The 14,063-nt window shown below is 52.3% G+C and overlaps 1 protein-coding gene across 3 annotated transcripts in view; it reads left to right on the top strand.

Annotated features, from left to right (window-relative positions):
• Positions 1-14,063, top strand: part of LOC138822743 (solute carrier family 41 member 3-like) — a 35,319-nt gene that overhangs the window by 18,323 nt on the left and 2,933 nt on the right. For all 3 annotated transcript variants that reach the window (XM_070015672.1, XM_070015673.1, XM_070015674.1), the window contains 7 exons: positions 2,947-3,018; positions 4,512-4,656; positions 6,176-6,322; positions 7,203-7,347; positions 9,421-9,500; positions 10,702-10,836; positions 13,299-13,447. In XM_070015672.1, the coding sequence (XP_069871773.1) occupies positions 2,947-3,018; positions 4,512-4,656; positions 6,176-6,322; positions 7,203-7,347; positions 9,421-9,500; positions 10,702-10,836; positions 13,299-13,447 (873 nt within the window). The remainder of the gene's footprint in view (positions 1-2,946; positions 3,019-4,511; positions 4,657-6,175; positions 6,323-7,202; positions 7,348-9,420; positions 9,501-10,701; positions 10,837-13,298; positions 13,448-14,063) is intronic.

Below are 14,063 nucleotides of genomic sequence, written 5' to 3'. Positions count from 1 at the left end.
AAGTTTTCATCTTGTAAGATGTAGGTAATTCTATTTTCTCCTGTTCAATGTGAATAGTCTTCCTTCTTTTCAAGCCAGGGCTTCTGGTGCCTTGTTGAATAGGAGTGTTGAGAACAGATGTATGTGTCCCACGCTGACCTTCCAGTCTGTCTTACTGTGTCTTCCTAGGTGGAGATAGCTGCCATCTGTTCCTAGTTGTGGGTGTCATCTTGAAAGGGATGGAGTTTTGTCACATGCTTTTCATGCATTACTGGAGATGGTCACTTGGTTTGGATTATTCTAAGAAGACATGTTGTTTCTTGTGTGTTACTCTTGTACCCCAAGAATAAGTTCTGAGAGGTCGAGGGGTGTAGTGTTTTCCATATACTGTTATGTCAGTCTGTTAGTATTTTGTAGAAGACTTTTTTCCTCATAATATTCATTAGTGATACTGGGTCTATGATTTTGTTTTCCTATAGTATCTTCTTGGAATGACTTGGAGCTGTTCCTTGCTCTTCAGTTTTTCAGAGGAGTTAGAGAAGATTGGTGTTAATTCCTTTGTAAAATCTAGTACAGTTCACCAGTTATGCGATCTTAATCCTAAATTTTCTCTATTGGGAAGCTTTTGATTATTGATTCAGTTTCTTGCCAGTTACTGATAGGTCTGCATTTCCTATTTCTTTGTGATTCAGTCCTGGATATGGGTTTCAAGGTATTTTTTTCTTTTTCTTTTCCTTTTTTTTTTTTTGCCAGTCCTGGAGCTTGAGCTCAGGACCTGGGCACTGTCCTTGAGCCTCTCTGTGCTCAAGGCTAGCACTCTACCACTTGAGCCACAGTACCATTTCTCTTTATGTGGTACTGAGGACTCAAACTCAGGGCTTGATGCATGCTAGGCAAGCACTCAATGGCTAAGCCACATTCCCAGATCCTCAAGGTGTATATTCTGAGTTAGGTTATTTAGTGCTTTCACATATAGTTTTGACATATATCTTCTATCTGTAGATTTGGTAGCAATGTCCACATTTTGAATTTCTAATTACGGTTTTTGTGAATCTCTGTGTGTGTGTGTGTGTGTGTGTGTGTGTGTGTGTGTGTGTGTGTGTGTGTGTGTGTGTGTGTGTGTGTGTGTGTGTGTGTGTGTGTGTGTGTGTGTGTGTGTGTTAGTTTAGCTAAAGGTTTTGAATTGCTTTGATCTTTTTGAAGAACCAACTCTTGGCTTCATTGATTTTTCTCTAGTATCTCCTCTATACATCTTTATTACTTCCTTCTCTTAGCCTTGTGTTAATTTGGTGTTAATTTGTTCTTTTCTCTGGTTTCTGAAGGTATAACTTTTACTTGGTTGATTTCAGGTTCTACTTCTTTCCTATACTTTTTTTTTCTTTTTGCTGGTCCTGGGCATTGAACTGTGGGCCCAGGCACTGTCCCTAAGCTCCTTTTGTTCAAGGCTAGCATTACCACTTGAGTTATAGCACCACTTCTGACTTATTCTGTGATAAGAGTCTTATAGGCTGTCCTGCCTGGGCTGACTTCAAACCATGATCCTCAGATCTCAGCCTCCTGAGTAGTTAGGGTTATAGGGGTGAGCCACTGATGTATGGCTTTTCTGAGATATATATATAATTGCATCCAGGTGCTGGTGGCTCACACCTGTAATCTTAGCTACTCAGGAGGCTGAGGTCTGAGGATTGTAGTTCAAAGCCAGCCCAGGCAGGAAAGTTCATGAGACTCTTTTTTTTTTTTTTTTTAATTCTTTTTTTTTTTTTTTTCCTTTGGTCCAGTCGTGGGGCCTGAACTCTGGGCCTGGGCACTGTCCCTCAGCTCTTCAGGTCAAGGCTAGCGCTCTCTTCCGGTTTTTTTCTTTTTGCTTATGTGGTGCTGGGAATCGAACCCAGGGCCTCAGACATGCAAGGCAAGCGCTCTACCACTGAGCCACCTTCCCAGCCCCCATGAGACTCTTATCTCCAATTAACCACAAGAAAACCAGAAGTGGCGCTGTGGCTCAAGTGGTAGAGTGCTCGCCTTGAGCTGAAGAGCTGAGTAGCAGTGCCCAGGCCGTGTTCAAGACCCACAACTGACTATATATATCTGTAGATATAGGTCCCCCTTAATCCTGAATCCTGCTTTTCCTGAGTCTTGTAAGTTTTTGATAGATTGTGTTTCATTTGCCTGAGATATTTTCTAATTTCCCTGGGATTTCTTCATTGGTTCTTCAAGGATACAATTGTCTAATTTCTATATGTTTGAAGACTTTATCTTTTGACCTTTTGCTATTGTTTTCTAATTTCATTCTCTTGGGAATGATGTATTTTACCATAAGTATATTAACACCTCTTTGTGGCCTAGCCTCGCTCTTCTGTAGAGGACACATATGTTCTTCTTTTCTTCTGTTTATGTCCACCAGGTCCCCACATTCCCCAAGCCTTTTCTGTCTTCTTGTGTCCGTTACTGACTGTGGGCACTCAAGTCCCCAGCTGTAATTGTAAACTTGTTTGTTCTGCCCTCAGTTTGCTCAGTGTCTGCCCCATGTGGTTACATCAACTGATGTACATTCAGTAGGTGTGTATATAATTGTTGCATCTTGTTGATTTGACCCTGGTATTTTTAGAGAATGTCTTTTGTCTCATAATAGCTTTTCAGTCTTTATTTGGTGCTCATAAGCCACCATTGCCCTCTCTCTACAACTGTGTGTGGATGTCTCCTGTATCTGTCCACTCTCTCTGTGTGTCATTAAACAGGATGTGAGCATCTCACAGACAGCCTGGAGGGATGTCCCATGATGCCTACCTAGATCTCCAGGGCCTGTGTCCTCTCCTCCATCCCCACCCACAGAGGAAGCTTTGTGTTGGCCACTGACAAGCAGGGTGATTTGTCCTTATGTTGGTGGAATGGTATTTCTTATCTCTCTTATGTGACTGCCCATTGCTTTGGGTCCAGCCAGACATACTATGTCCCTTTTCTGTACCCTAGGCCAATACCGGGCAAATTGATGACCCCCAGGAAAAACGCAGAGTTATCAGCAGCAACCTCGCCCTTGTGCAGGTCAGTCTCTGTTTTCCTGTTTTGTCAGACTGACACTTCTCCTTCTTGGACCTGGAGCAGGCAAAGTCTGGGTGGGAGAAGGCAACACAAACCTTGTCCTGCATTCCAAACTGAGCTTTGAGGACAGGGGTCCACTGGCCATCTGTCTACCAGACTACATTCCTACAGCAGTTCAGAGGCTTGCCCTCCTCCGGACACCACCACAGCCTCCTGCAGGAGATGCCTGTCCTGGGATCCACATTCCCATCCTCCAGCCCCTTATGGCTTCATCCCAAGTCAGGTCCTTGAAGGACTCTCCTTATGAGTAGCCTTGCTGTTAGCACCTTCAAGGTAAAGACACAGCTCACCTAGTCCTCTAGCTGATAAACTTGGACTTTGCCTTTTGTAAGGGGCCTTAATTTTTCTGAGGGTCTAGGGTCCTTCCTTCCTGGACCTAGGACCTGTCTCTGCTGCTGCCTGTCCCTTCTCAGTCTGGGGCATCTGTATAGAATGCTGCCTGCCTGCAGTATCCTCTAAAGGGCCATGCAGTAGAAAATGGGTCCCTGTTGGGACTACTGGAAATGGTAAGGCCCTTAGAAACTAACCTGGCATGTGGCACACACCTGTAATCCTAACACTGGGGAGGCTGGATTGCAAGATTGAGGTTGCATAATATGACCCTGTCTCAAAAATCAAATGAAAAAAATACAAGCGGAGCTTAATTGGGGCCTTAGGTCGCTGGTCCTGTCCTTGATGGGTGCTGTGGGGCTCAGTCACTGCTTCCTCTGGCTACAGGGGTGTGGGCTCGCTCTGACATGCACAAGCCCAAAAGCAATGAGGCCAACCTACCATGGACCAACACCTCCAAAATCCTGAGTGCTTGTCTAAGTAGCTTAGCTCAAGCACGTGGTTCTAGTTTAGAACTTTGCCTCACACACTGCCATCCCCTGGTCACATTGGCTGGGACACATCCTCCCCATTTTCCAACCAAGAAATTGAAATCTCCCCAGCTGCTCCCCTCCCTCACCCTCACCCCAGGCACTCAGGGCTCCTCCTCCTCCAGCTGCTCCCAGCACATCTGTCTCTGTCCTCTGTCCCTTTGCTGCCTGCCCAGGGATCACTCTGGGGCCCCCAGGGGCTGAGCCCCAGCCCCGCCAGGAGCAGCCACTTCTGCATGCTCCTCTCTGCTGTCTGTGTGCACGGAAGCGGGTCTGTGGCTAGTGTGGCTCTGCCTCTGCACCAGGCCTGAAGCCGTGGCTGACAGTGTGGGCAGTGATGCTGTGGGCATAGATTTTACTTAAGTGTGCTCCAGGTCTTGCCCAGGTGTGTATTTCCATGTAACTGAGTAACTGAGTCTTAGCTACTGTTGATGAAGCTGTGAGCAGACTGTAGGGTGAAGGACAGAGGCAGTGGTGAGGGACGAGTACATCTCTCTAGGTAAGCGAGGAGGTGGGAGAAAGGCAGTGGCAGGTGGGGGTCTAAAGGGCCTCATGTGTCTGATTGGTGCCCTGCAGGTGCAAGCCACCGTCGTGGGGCTCCTGGCTGCCATGGCTGCCCTGCTGCTGGGCACCGTGTCTCGGGAGGAGCTGGACTTGGCCAAGGTGGCCTTGCTGTGCGCCAGCAGTGCCATCACCGCCTTCCTCGCTGCCTTTGCCTTAGGTGAGCCCATGTGTTCCAGTACCTGGAGGCATCCTCAGTATGTGGGTAGACTGCTGGGACCCCAGCACTGCCCTGTGCTGTGGCCGTGGCACACCCCTCCCCGCTGTCTGTGTAAGGGCCTCAGCCTTTGCACACCTTCTCACACACTTCAAAAGAAGATGCAGGTCTGGCCACAGATGGGGCACAAATTGGCTCCTGACAGTGGCTTTGGACCGTTTTGAGGGAGTGATTATAATTGTCCTGATGTGTTTCTTTATGTATTTTTGTTCCTTTCTGGAAGAACTTGAGCTCAGGGCTTAAACATCACCCTTGAGCTTTTTCACTCAAGGCTGGTGTTCTATCACTTGAGCCACAGCTCTCTGCTTCTGATTTTTTGATGGTTAGTTGGAGATGAGAGTCTCACAGACTTTCCTGCCCAGGCTGGCTTCAAACTGTAATCTTCAGATCTCAGGCTCCTGAGTAGGTAGGATTACAGGCCTGAGCCACCACCACTGGGTGACTTGTTTATGTATGTATGCATTCATGCATGCATGCCAGTCCTGGGGCTTGAAGTCTGGGCCAGGGCGCTGTCCCAGAGCTTCTTTTGCTCAAGGCTGACATTCTACCACTTGAGCTATAGTGCCACTTTCAGCTTCTTTTGAGTAGTTGATTGGAGTTAAGAGTCTGTCCCATAGACTTTCCTGCCCAGGCTGACTTCAAACTATGATCTTCAGATCTCAGCCTCCTGAGTTGCTGGAATTATAGGCACCAGCCACCACTACCCGGTGACTCGTTTATTTTTTATGCGTGGTGTTGGGGAGTGAAGCCAGGCCCTTGCTATAATTATTTCTAGAGTCACAGTATTCCTAGTGATGTGTTAAGCCTCCAATAACCATGATGCAGAGTATTTTCTTAAAGAACCAAGTGAGTTTCTGCATCCAGTCCGAGCAGTGGATGGGATGGATGGAGCCAGAAGTCTGTACCATCAGGGGTTCTTGGACAGGCAGGAGCCTTAGGGTCCTGGCATCCATAGGGGTTCCTGTCAGATCTCTGAGCCACACTCTGTCACCTGCCTGTCACTGCCCGTCCTGGGAAGACACGCATTGATAATCAGTGTCCGCTGAAAGCACGCAGGCCCCTGAGATAAGGGACCTCAGAGGGCCAAGCTGAGCTCCCAGCACCAGGGTGGCATCTAGACTCCAGCCACCTCTGTCTCTTCCTCCCATCCGTGGGGCCCACCCCCTCATCTGTGACTGTGAGCTCCACATCCTCATGGTTCCAGCCCTGGTCTGGGATATTTTTGGGCCATTCTGATGTCATGTGCACAGATCACAAAGCCAAATCTGACTCCAGATGCCTCAGGCCTCCAGGGTGGCTGAGAAACTGTGGGTGGGACAGTCCACTATGCCTCTGGGGAGGTAGACAGAGCCAGTTGATAAGCAGCTCTTCCATGCCAAGGCCCCTGGGGGCTCCAGCCCTCCTGGGGCCACCGCCCCTGAGCCTCCTCCCTTTTCCTGAGCCTCCTCCCTTTTCTTTGCAGGACTGCTCATGGTCTGCATAGTGATCGGTGCTCGAAAACTGGGTGTCAACCCAGACAACATTGCCACACCCATTGCGGCCAGCCTGGGAGACCTCATCACACTGTCCATTCTGGCCTTGGTTAGCAGCTTCCTGTACCAACACAGAGGTAGGAGGGGCACCCATCATGGGCATTTCAATTGGGTGGCACCGTGTACCAGTCCAGTCCTGCAGTGCCAAAGCTTGGGGTCACTGTGCAGAAACCAGGTTAGAAAGAAAAGCACAACTCCAGCTGTGGCATGGGTGCCAGTCTCTGCTTGTGGGACGGAGGTGGGCAGGGAGGCTGTTGAGGACCTGAGGCTGCTCCGGCCATTTGGTTGTGTCTTGAAGGGATGAGGCCAGCAGGAGCAGAGGCCACTGGTCTAGACAAAGGGAATAGCCTCAAAGCGCTGATTCTCCCACCGTGCCCCAGGGGAATCCAGACCCAGCCAGGTACCTGGGCTACTCCTGACCCAGCTGTAGACCAACTCCCTGGTAATTCATCATCTGAGAGAGACTCAAGGTTTGTATAAGTGACAGGGACGATTCATAGGAATCAGAACCAATAACCTAACTTTGAACTTCCACCAAACTGAATCAAAATGAGCAGATTTGCATAGGACTTAACTATTTGTATTTTATTGTAAAAGGAATAAGAATTCTCAGACCCTCTCTCTGCCCTCCACTGGCCCCCGCTTATTCCAGCATATGACCTAGGATTCAGTCTGTCCACCACTGTCTGGTCTGTCTCTCCCATGAGTCTATGAACGTTTCTGGTACACTCAGGAGTCAGGGGTCTTGACCTGATAAGTCCTCACAGCTGAGGGGAGAGTTGGCTGCCCACTCGATCCCTGAGCATAGGGTTTACGTACACATCACCGTGCTGGAACAAATACGAGATGGGGGTCTCTGGCCCTGTGAGCAATAGCCTCTCACCTATAGTGTGCAGGCACTGAGGCCAGGCTGCATGCCATCCATGCCCCATGAGCTGTATGTGCTTTCTGTTCTAGACACCTGGTACCTGACACCACTGGCCTGCGCAGGTCTCATGGCTCTGACCCCGCTCTGGGTGGTCATTGCCAAGCAGAACCCGCCAATCATGAAGATCCTAAAATTTGGGTGGTTCCCCATTGTGCTGGCCATGGTCATCAGCAGGTGAGTGCTCCAAGTGCTGCCTGGCCTGCTGGAGGCCGTGGGGCCGCGAGTCAGGTGACACTAGTGCCCCAGGAGGCTGCAGTGGTGTGCGGTCCTGGTGATGTGTGGCAATAGCTCCTGGACTCCTTTATCTCTGCTTTCATTGTCTCTTTCACCAAAAATCTAAGGCCTCATTCGCTGTCTGATCTGCACCCTGCTTACAGAGCACCAGGGGGCCAGGCAGAGCCAAGTGGACAGGGCAGGGGAGGGTGGATCTGATGGGCACCCTGGAGCCCAGAAATTCTCCCCAACATGGTGCTGTGGCTTTTACAAAAGCCAGTGCTGGACCAGGACTCAAGCAGGCTGTTGTTGCTCCCTGCAGCCTCGAGACCTCCATGTAGGCCACAGTCCCTCTCCCTGGCCTTGAGGTTCTGCTGACTCTGTGGCCGCTGTCTGCAGCGTGGCTGCTGCGGCAACCTCAGAGGCCTGTCTCTGGTGGGGTTGTCTCTGCCCACCAGGCTGTCTTCCTCCACCCCTTCCTACTGGACACCGGACGGGGGCTTCTCTAGTCCACTGTAACATGTTCTACCCTAAACCTCAGGCAAAAGAGGTTGAGTGAAGTCCAGAAATTGTTGGTTCTAGAAGGTTTCAGGAACCTTACATCAATGGATCTACTTTCTCCAAATCTCTAAGTTATCTAAGAGGTGGGCAAGCCTTTGCTGAACTCCAGGAGGAGCATGAATGATGCAACATTGTCATCTTGGCCACAGTGAGGGTACTGTGTCCGCCCAGCAGCAACAGAGCCGAGGCTCGGTCCTTGTGTAAAAGGTTGCAGTTAGCACCAAGACTCAGGATGGAGATGGAGACAGAAACCAGGGGTGCAGAGGCCCTGGGGTCTACTGGAACTGCAGCAGACATTGTGGATAGGAGGGGCAATTTGCTGAATCTGGGGGTGGGTGGCAGACAGGTGGTGGCAGGGCTAGGGGCGGCAAGTTGGGGGGGTCTGCTCTGTGGTGCAGGGCTGGGGGGTGGCGGGTGAGTGGTACAGGGCTTCTGGGGGTCCGCTCTGTGGTGCAGGGCTGCTGGGGGTCCGCTCTGTGGTGCAGGGCTGGGGGGTGGCGGGTGGGTGGTACAGGGCTGCTGGGGATCCGCTCTGTGGTACAGGGCTGCTGGGGGTCTGCTCTGTGGTGCAGGGCTGGGGGGTGGCGGGGGGTGGTGCAGGGCTGCTGGGAATCTGCTCTGTGGTGCAGAGCTGCTGGGGGTCTGCTCTGTGGTGCAGGGCTGGGGGGTGGCGGGGGGTGGTGCAGGGCTGCTGGGGGTCTGCTCTGTGGTGCAGGGCTGCTGGGGGTCTGCTCTGTGGTGCAGGGCTGGGGGTGGCGGGGGGGTGGTGCAGGGCTGCTGGGAGTCCACTCTGAAGGCCTGGGGGGTGGCGGGTGGGTGGTACAGGGCTGCTGGGGATCCGCTCTGTGGTACAGGGCTGCTGGGGATCCGCTCTGTGGTGCAGAGCTGCTGGGGGTCTGCTCTGTGGTGCAGAGCTGCTGGGGGTCTGCTCTGTGGTGCAGGGCTGGGGGGTGGCAGGGGGTGGTGCAGGGCTGCTGGGGGTCCGCTCTGTGGTGCAGGGCTGGGGGGTGGCGGGTGGGTGGTACAGGGCTGCTGGGGGTCCGCTCTGTGGTGCAGGACTGCTGGGGGTCCGCTCTGTGGTGCAGGGCTGGGGGGTGGCGGGGGGTGGTGCAGGGCTGCTGGGGGTCTGCTCTGTGGTGCAGGGCTGCTGGGGGTCCGCTCTGTGGTGCAGGGCTGGGGAGTGGCGGGGGGTGGTGCAGGGCTGCTGGGAGTCTGCTCTGTGGTGCAGAGCTGCTGGGAATCTGCTCTGTGGTGCAGAGCTGCTGGGGGTCTGCTCTGTGGTGCAGGGCTGGGGGGTGGCGGGGGGTGGTGCAGGGCTGCTGGGGGTCTGCTCTGTGGTGCAGGGCTGGGGGTGGCGGGGGGGTGGTGCAGGGCTGCTGGGAGTCCACTCTGAAGGCCTGGGGGTGGCGGTGGGTGGTACAGGGCTGCTGAGGGCCTGCTCTGACAGCTTGGTGCCACCTGTTATCTCCACAGTGTTGGAGGGCTCATCCTGAGCATGACCGCATCGAAGCAGCAGTACAAAGGCATGGCCATATTTACGCCCGTCATGTGTGGTGAGTGTTTCAAGGGCTCCCTATGACCCGTGGATGGGAGATCCCCATGGATGGTTGGGCCTGAACACCAGTCCCAGGTTGGACCCAGGCTCTTGAAGGCCACTGAGCAGCCAAGTTGTGAACAGGTGGCGGCCTGGGCTGTGGGGTAGGTTTTCCTAAGATGAAAGGAGACCTCACAGGAACTGCCAGGGTCTGAGCTTTGCCCACAGCTGAGCACAGAGTCTACTCTGGCTTCCCCTGTGCACTCTGATGTGGTCCTCAGAGATGGGTGCCAGGCCCTGCTGGTTTGTTTTCTGTGAGAGTCATTGGTGACAGTAACACTCAGACATTTACACCTAAAAATCTGAGTTCTGTCTTCTTAAAAACTAAGACTGAAAACTGGGTGCCTGGCTCACACCTGTAATCCTAGCTACTCAGGAGGCTGAGATCTGAGGATCAAGGTTCAAAGCCAGCCAGGGTAGAAAAGTCCATGAGACTTATCTCCAATAAACCATCAGAAAACTGAAGTGGCGCTGTAGCTCAAGTGGTAGAGCTCTCACCTTGAGCTGAGCTGAGGGACAATGCTCGGGACCAGAGTTCAAGCCCCACGACCCACAAAAACAAAACAAAACAACAAAGACTGAGATAGCAGTGGGTTTCCCTAGCAGCCACGGCTGGGGCTGGCCTGGTCACTTCTCCTGGGGCTAGACTGGTCATTGTCCCCCTGCTTATGCCTCCTGTCCAACTGGAATAACAGGTCTGCACCATCAGATCCCTGACCTATTGGTTGAGATAGGGTTTTGTGAATTTTTTGCCCACAATCCTCCCAATCTTTGATCCCCAGGTAACTAGGATTTGCTGGAGCTAGTCATTGTGCCCAGGCTTCAAGCCTTTGTTAAACCATCCACTCTCCATTCCTCTTCCCTCAGACTCACTCCTTCCCTAGGTCTGATCACCACCAGACACCAACACATATTTTCTGAGAACCTGCTTTGCCTGTCCCACTTCCCTCCCTTAAAGCACCAGCTGGCCAGACAGGACCTCATTCTTGGTCTGTGCCACACTACCTGGGAGTCATGCAAGATTGAGGGAGAGAGAAGTAAAGCACATCACATCCTGAATCAATCAAAGAAGACTTCCTGGAGGAAGTGACCTTGAAAGAGGAGATAGAACCCCGGAGCCTGGGATAGAGGAGGGAAACTCTATTGTTTTTTCCTTGCAGGAGTTGGTGGCAACCTGGTGGCCATCCAGACCAGCCGGGTCTCCACCTTTCTACACATTTGGAGCACCCCTGGTGTTCTCCCTCTCCAGATGAAAAAGTTCTGTCCGAACCCCTGCTCTACTTTCTGTACCTCAGGTGGGTCTCATGTCTTCTGGAGGCCACAGGGTCATTTCTGTTAGCAGATGAGAATCTGATGTTTGAGACCAATGCTGACCTCAGCATGGGGCACCTTCAGGGTCCCAGCCCCTCCTCTGAACAGCTGACTAACAGCCTTGCCTGCCTTCCTTCCTTCCTTCCTTCCTTCCTTCCTTCCTTCCTTCCTTCCTTCCTCCCTCCCTCCCTCCCTTCCTCCCTTCCTCTTTCCCTCCCTCCCTTCCTTCCTTCCTTCTGTCCATCCATTATCCATCCACTCATCCATCTATCATCTACTCATCCATCTATCATCTACTCATCCATCCATCATCCATCCACTTATCCATCATTCATCAGTTTATCCATCCACTCATTAGTGCATTTATTTCATTCATGGACACAAATACATACTGAATGTCTGTCAGGCGCTAGGTGGTCAGATTGTGGGTTACAGTGGGAAACATAAGCCCACCTCTTCCCTCACAGGTAGATGTGCAGGAGAGAGAACCACAAAAGAAACAAGCCTATGATTATAAACTGACGTTTTCCAGGGCAGCAGCAAAGGTGCAGTGAGAAAGAATGGGAGGAGCCGGGCACTGGTGGCTCACACCTGTCATCCTGGCTACTCAGGAGGCTGAGAACTGAGGATCTTGGTTCAAAGCCAGACCGGGCAGGCAAGTCCATGAGACTCTTATCTCCAATTAAGCATCAGAGAACCAGAAGTAGCCCTGTGGCTCAAGAGGTAGAGCACTAGCCTTGAGCTTAAAGAGCTGAGGGACAGCGCCCAGGCCCAGAGTTCAAGCCCCATGACAAGCGTGAGAGGAGATGTGGCCATAGGGTTGGAAGTGCTTCTCTGATGAGCAGAGGGGCAGTGGGCAAAGGGCCCTGCCTGGGTGACGTTCTCAGAACCACTGCAGTCATCGGAGGGGCTTTAACAAAAATGTCTTTTGTCGTGTTTTCTCCCCTTGTGTCATCTCCTCTTGGTTTAAAAAACTGCTGTTAATCATCACTTAGGGTAGGTGTGCTGGCACATTCCTGAGGGTGTTTTCACTGGTGCACTACTACGGGTCCACTGTTGTTTTTGACCCCTGAAAACTGGGCCACTCCCACCCCCTGCCAGGCCCTGTTTGCGGTGCAAACTCAGAGGTCCTGTCTTGCTATCTCACAACTTTGTAGAAGCTGGATGATAGTGTGGATTTTTTAGGGTGTATTTTGGGTTTGTTAGGCTCCTTGGATCTGTAGATTTATCTTTTCCAGATATGATTTCAAGTTTACTGATTTATTTATTTTGTGCTAGTCCTGGGCTGGCTGTTGTTCCTGAGGTGTTGTTTTTTTCTCTCTCTCTCTCTCAAGGCTAGCATTCTACTACTTGAACCATTGCTCCACTTCCAGCCTTTTGGTGGTTAATTGGAGATAAGTCTCATGGACTGTCCTGCTCAGACTGGCTTTGGACCGTGATTCTCAGATCTCAGCCTCCTGAGTAGCTAGGATTGCAGGTGTGAGCCACTGGTGCCTGACCCCTTTATTTTTGTTTTGTCCTCTCCATCCTGCCATTCAGTCAGCTGATTGAGTTATTGGGAAGTTCTGGATATTGTAATTCTCCCTTGGTTCTGCTTGGAATCTTCTGGTTCTTTTGTTACCTGCTGCTTGGTTTTAAGTTGATTTCCAGTGTTTCTGTGGTAACTGCTCATGCTTCAGGGAGCAAGCTCATCATGGTCCTTAAAGTTGTTTTAGGACAGTCTGACATGCATCCTCTCCGTTCGGATCTGCAGTTATTTTTCTAAAGTGGGGCTCCTCTTGCTGTTGGTGTGGGAAGTTGTTTTAGGCTGGATCTGGAACTGTGGTGTTGTGTAACAAGGTTCCAGGTCTTATTAAATCTCTCTCTCTCTGGCCCTGCACCACAAGAGGAGGAGCACCCAGTTCTCTCAGCCAGGTGGGTGGACGTGCAAAGGGACCCTTGTTCCCAAGGGCGTCCCTCATGGAGTGCAGCTCCTCACGACAGCACCCTGGTGGGGGTGGGGCACTGCCAGGCTGCCCCATGGTCTCAGTGGTCCCCAGCGCCACGGCGTAGGGGAGCCCTCTGTGCCCCAGAGGCAGCACTGACCCCAGCGAGGGGAGGTGTCACGGCCACCTTGCACCTGTGCTATCTCTGATTGGCTCGGCTCCTTTCTTAGATTTCTGGATAAAGCAGACCTGCACTGAGGCTGTCACCCGTCTTTGTATTATGGGTTGCAGACAGTCTGAGATACCCAAGGCAAAACCAAACCTAAGCCACCCAGGGAGCTCACCACAGTGCTGCTTGTTGGGTTTCAAAGCCTCACCCCAATTGCCTTTCTCTCCACCTCAGGTCTGCCCCCTGCAAGGTGCCCTCAGGCCTGTCCCCTGCAAGGTGACCTCAGGCCTGCCCCCTGCAAGGTGGACCCTGCCAGGCAGGCCACATGTACTCTTGGTTCTGTTTCCTCCAGAAACCAATTCCATGTCCGCCCGAGTCCTGCTCTTCCTGGTGGTCCCTGGTCATCTGATTTTCTTCTACATCATCTACCTGGTAGAAGGCCATTCATTGATAAACAGCAAGACCTTTGTGGTGCTGTACCTGCTGGCGGGCCTGGTCCAGGTGAGCCCTTTGTGGTGCTGTGCCTGCTGGCGGGCCTGGGCCAGGTGAAGCCCTTTGTGGTGCTGTGCCTGCTGGCGGGCCTGGGCCAGGTGGGGATGGCTGGGCTGGAGAAGTGGCTTCCCAGTGGGCAGGCTCACTCCCTGTCCCAGTGGAGCTTCTGAGCAGGGTGGGGTAGAGTAGAGGTTCCTGGACATGTAGCACACAGTCCCCATCTTCCAAGAGTCAATGCAGTTTATTCAACTTGTTCAAGCCTGAAAGCAAGGTCCAGACATAGAGAACACTGCACCCCTCACACTAGGAGCTGTACACTGCACCCCCACACTGCACCCTCACACTGCACTTCACACTGCCCCTCACACTGCACCCTCACACTGCCCCTCACACTGCACCCCCACACGGCCCCTCACACTGCACTTCGCACACTGCACCTCGCACACTGCACCTCACACTGCCCCTCACATGGCCCCTCACACTGCACTTCACACACTGCACCTCGCACACTGCACCTCACACTGCACCCTCACACTGCCCCTCACACGGCCCCTCACTGCACTTTGCACACTGCACCTTGCACACTGCACCCTCACTGCCCCCCACACTGCCCCCCCCACTGCAC

This window comes from Dipodomys merriami, unplaced genomic scaffold (assembly GCF_024711535.1).
Source record: "Dipodomys merriami isolate MVZ:Mamm:240054 unplaced genomic scaffold, mDipMer1.0.p SCAF_114, whole genome shotgun sequence".
Lineage (NCBI taxonomy): Eukaryota > Metazoa > Chordata > Mammalia > Rodentia > Heteromyidae > Dipodomys > Dipodomys merriami.
Note: the sequence above shows the minus strand (reverse complement) of the source record. Positions and strands in the feature narration are given on the sequence as shown.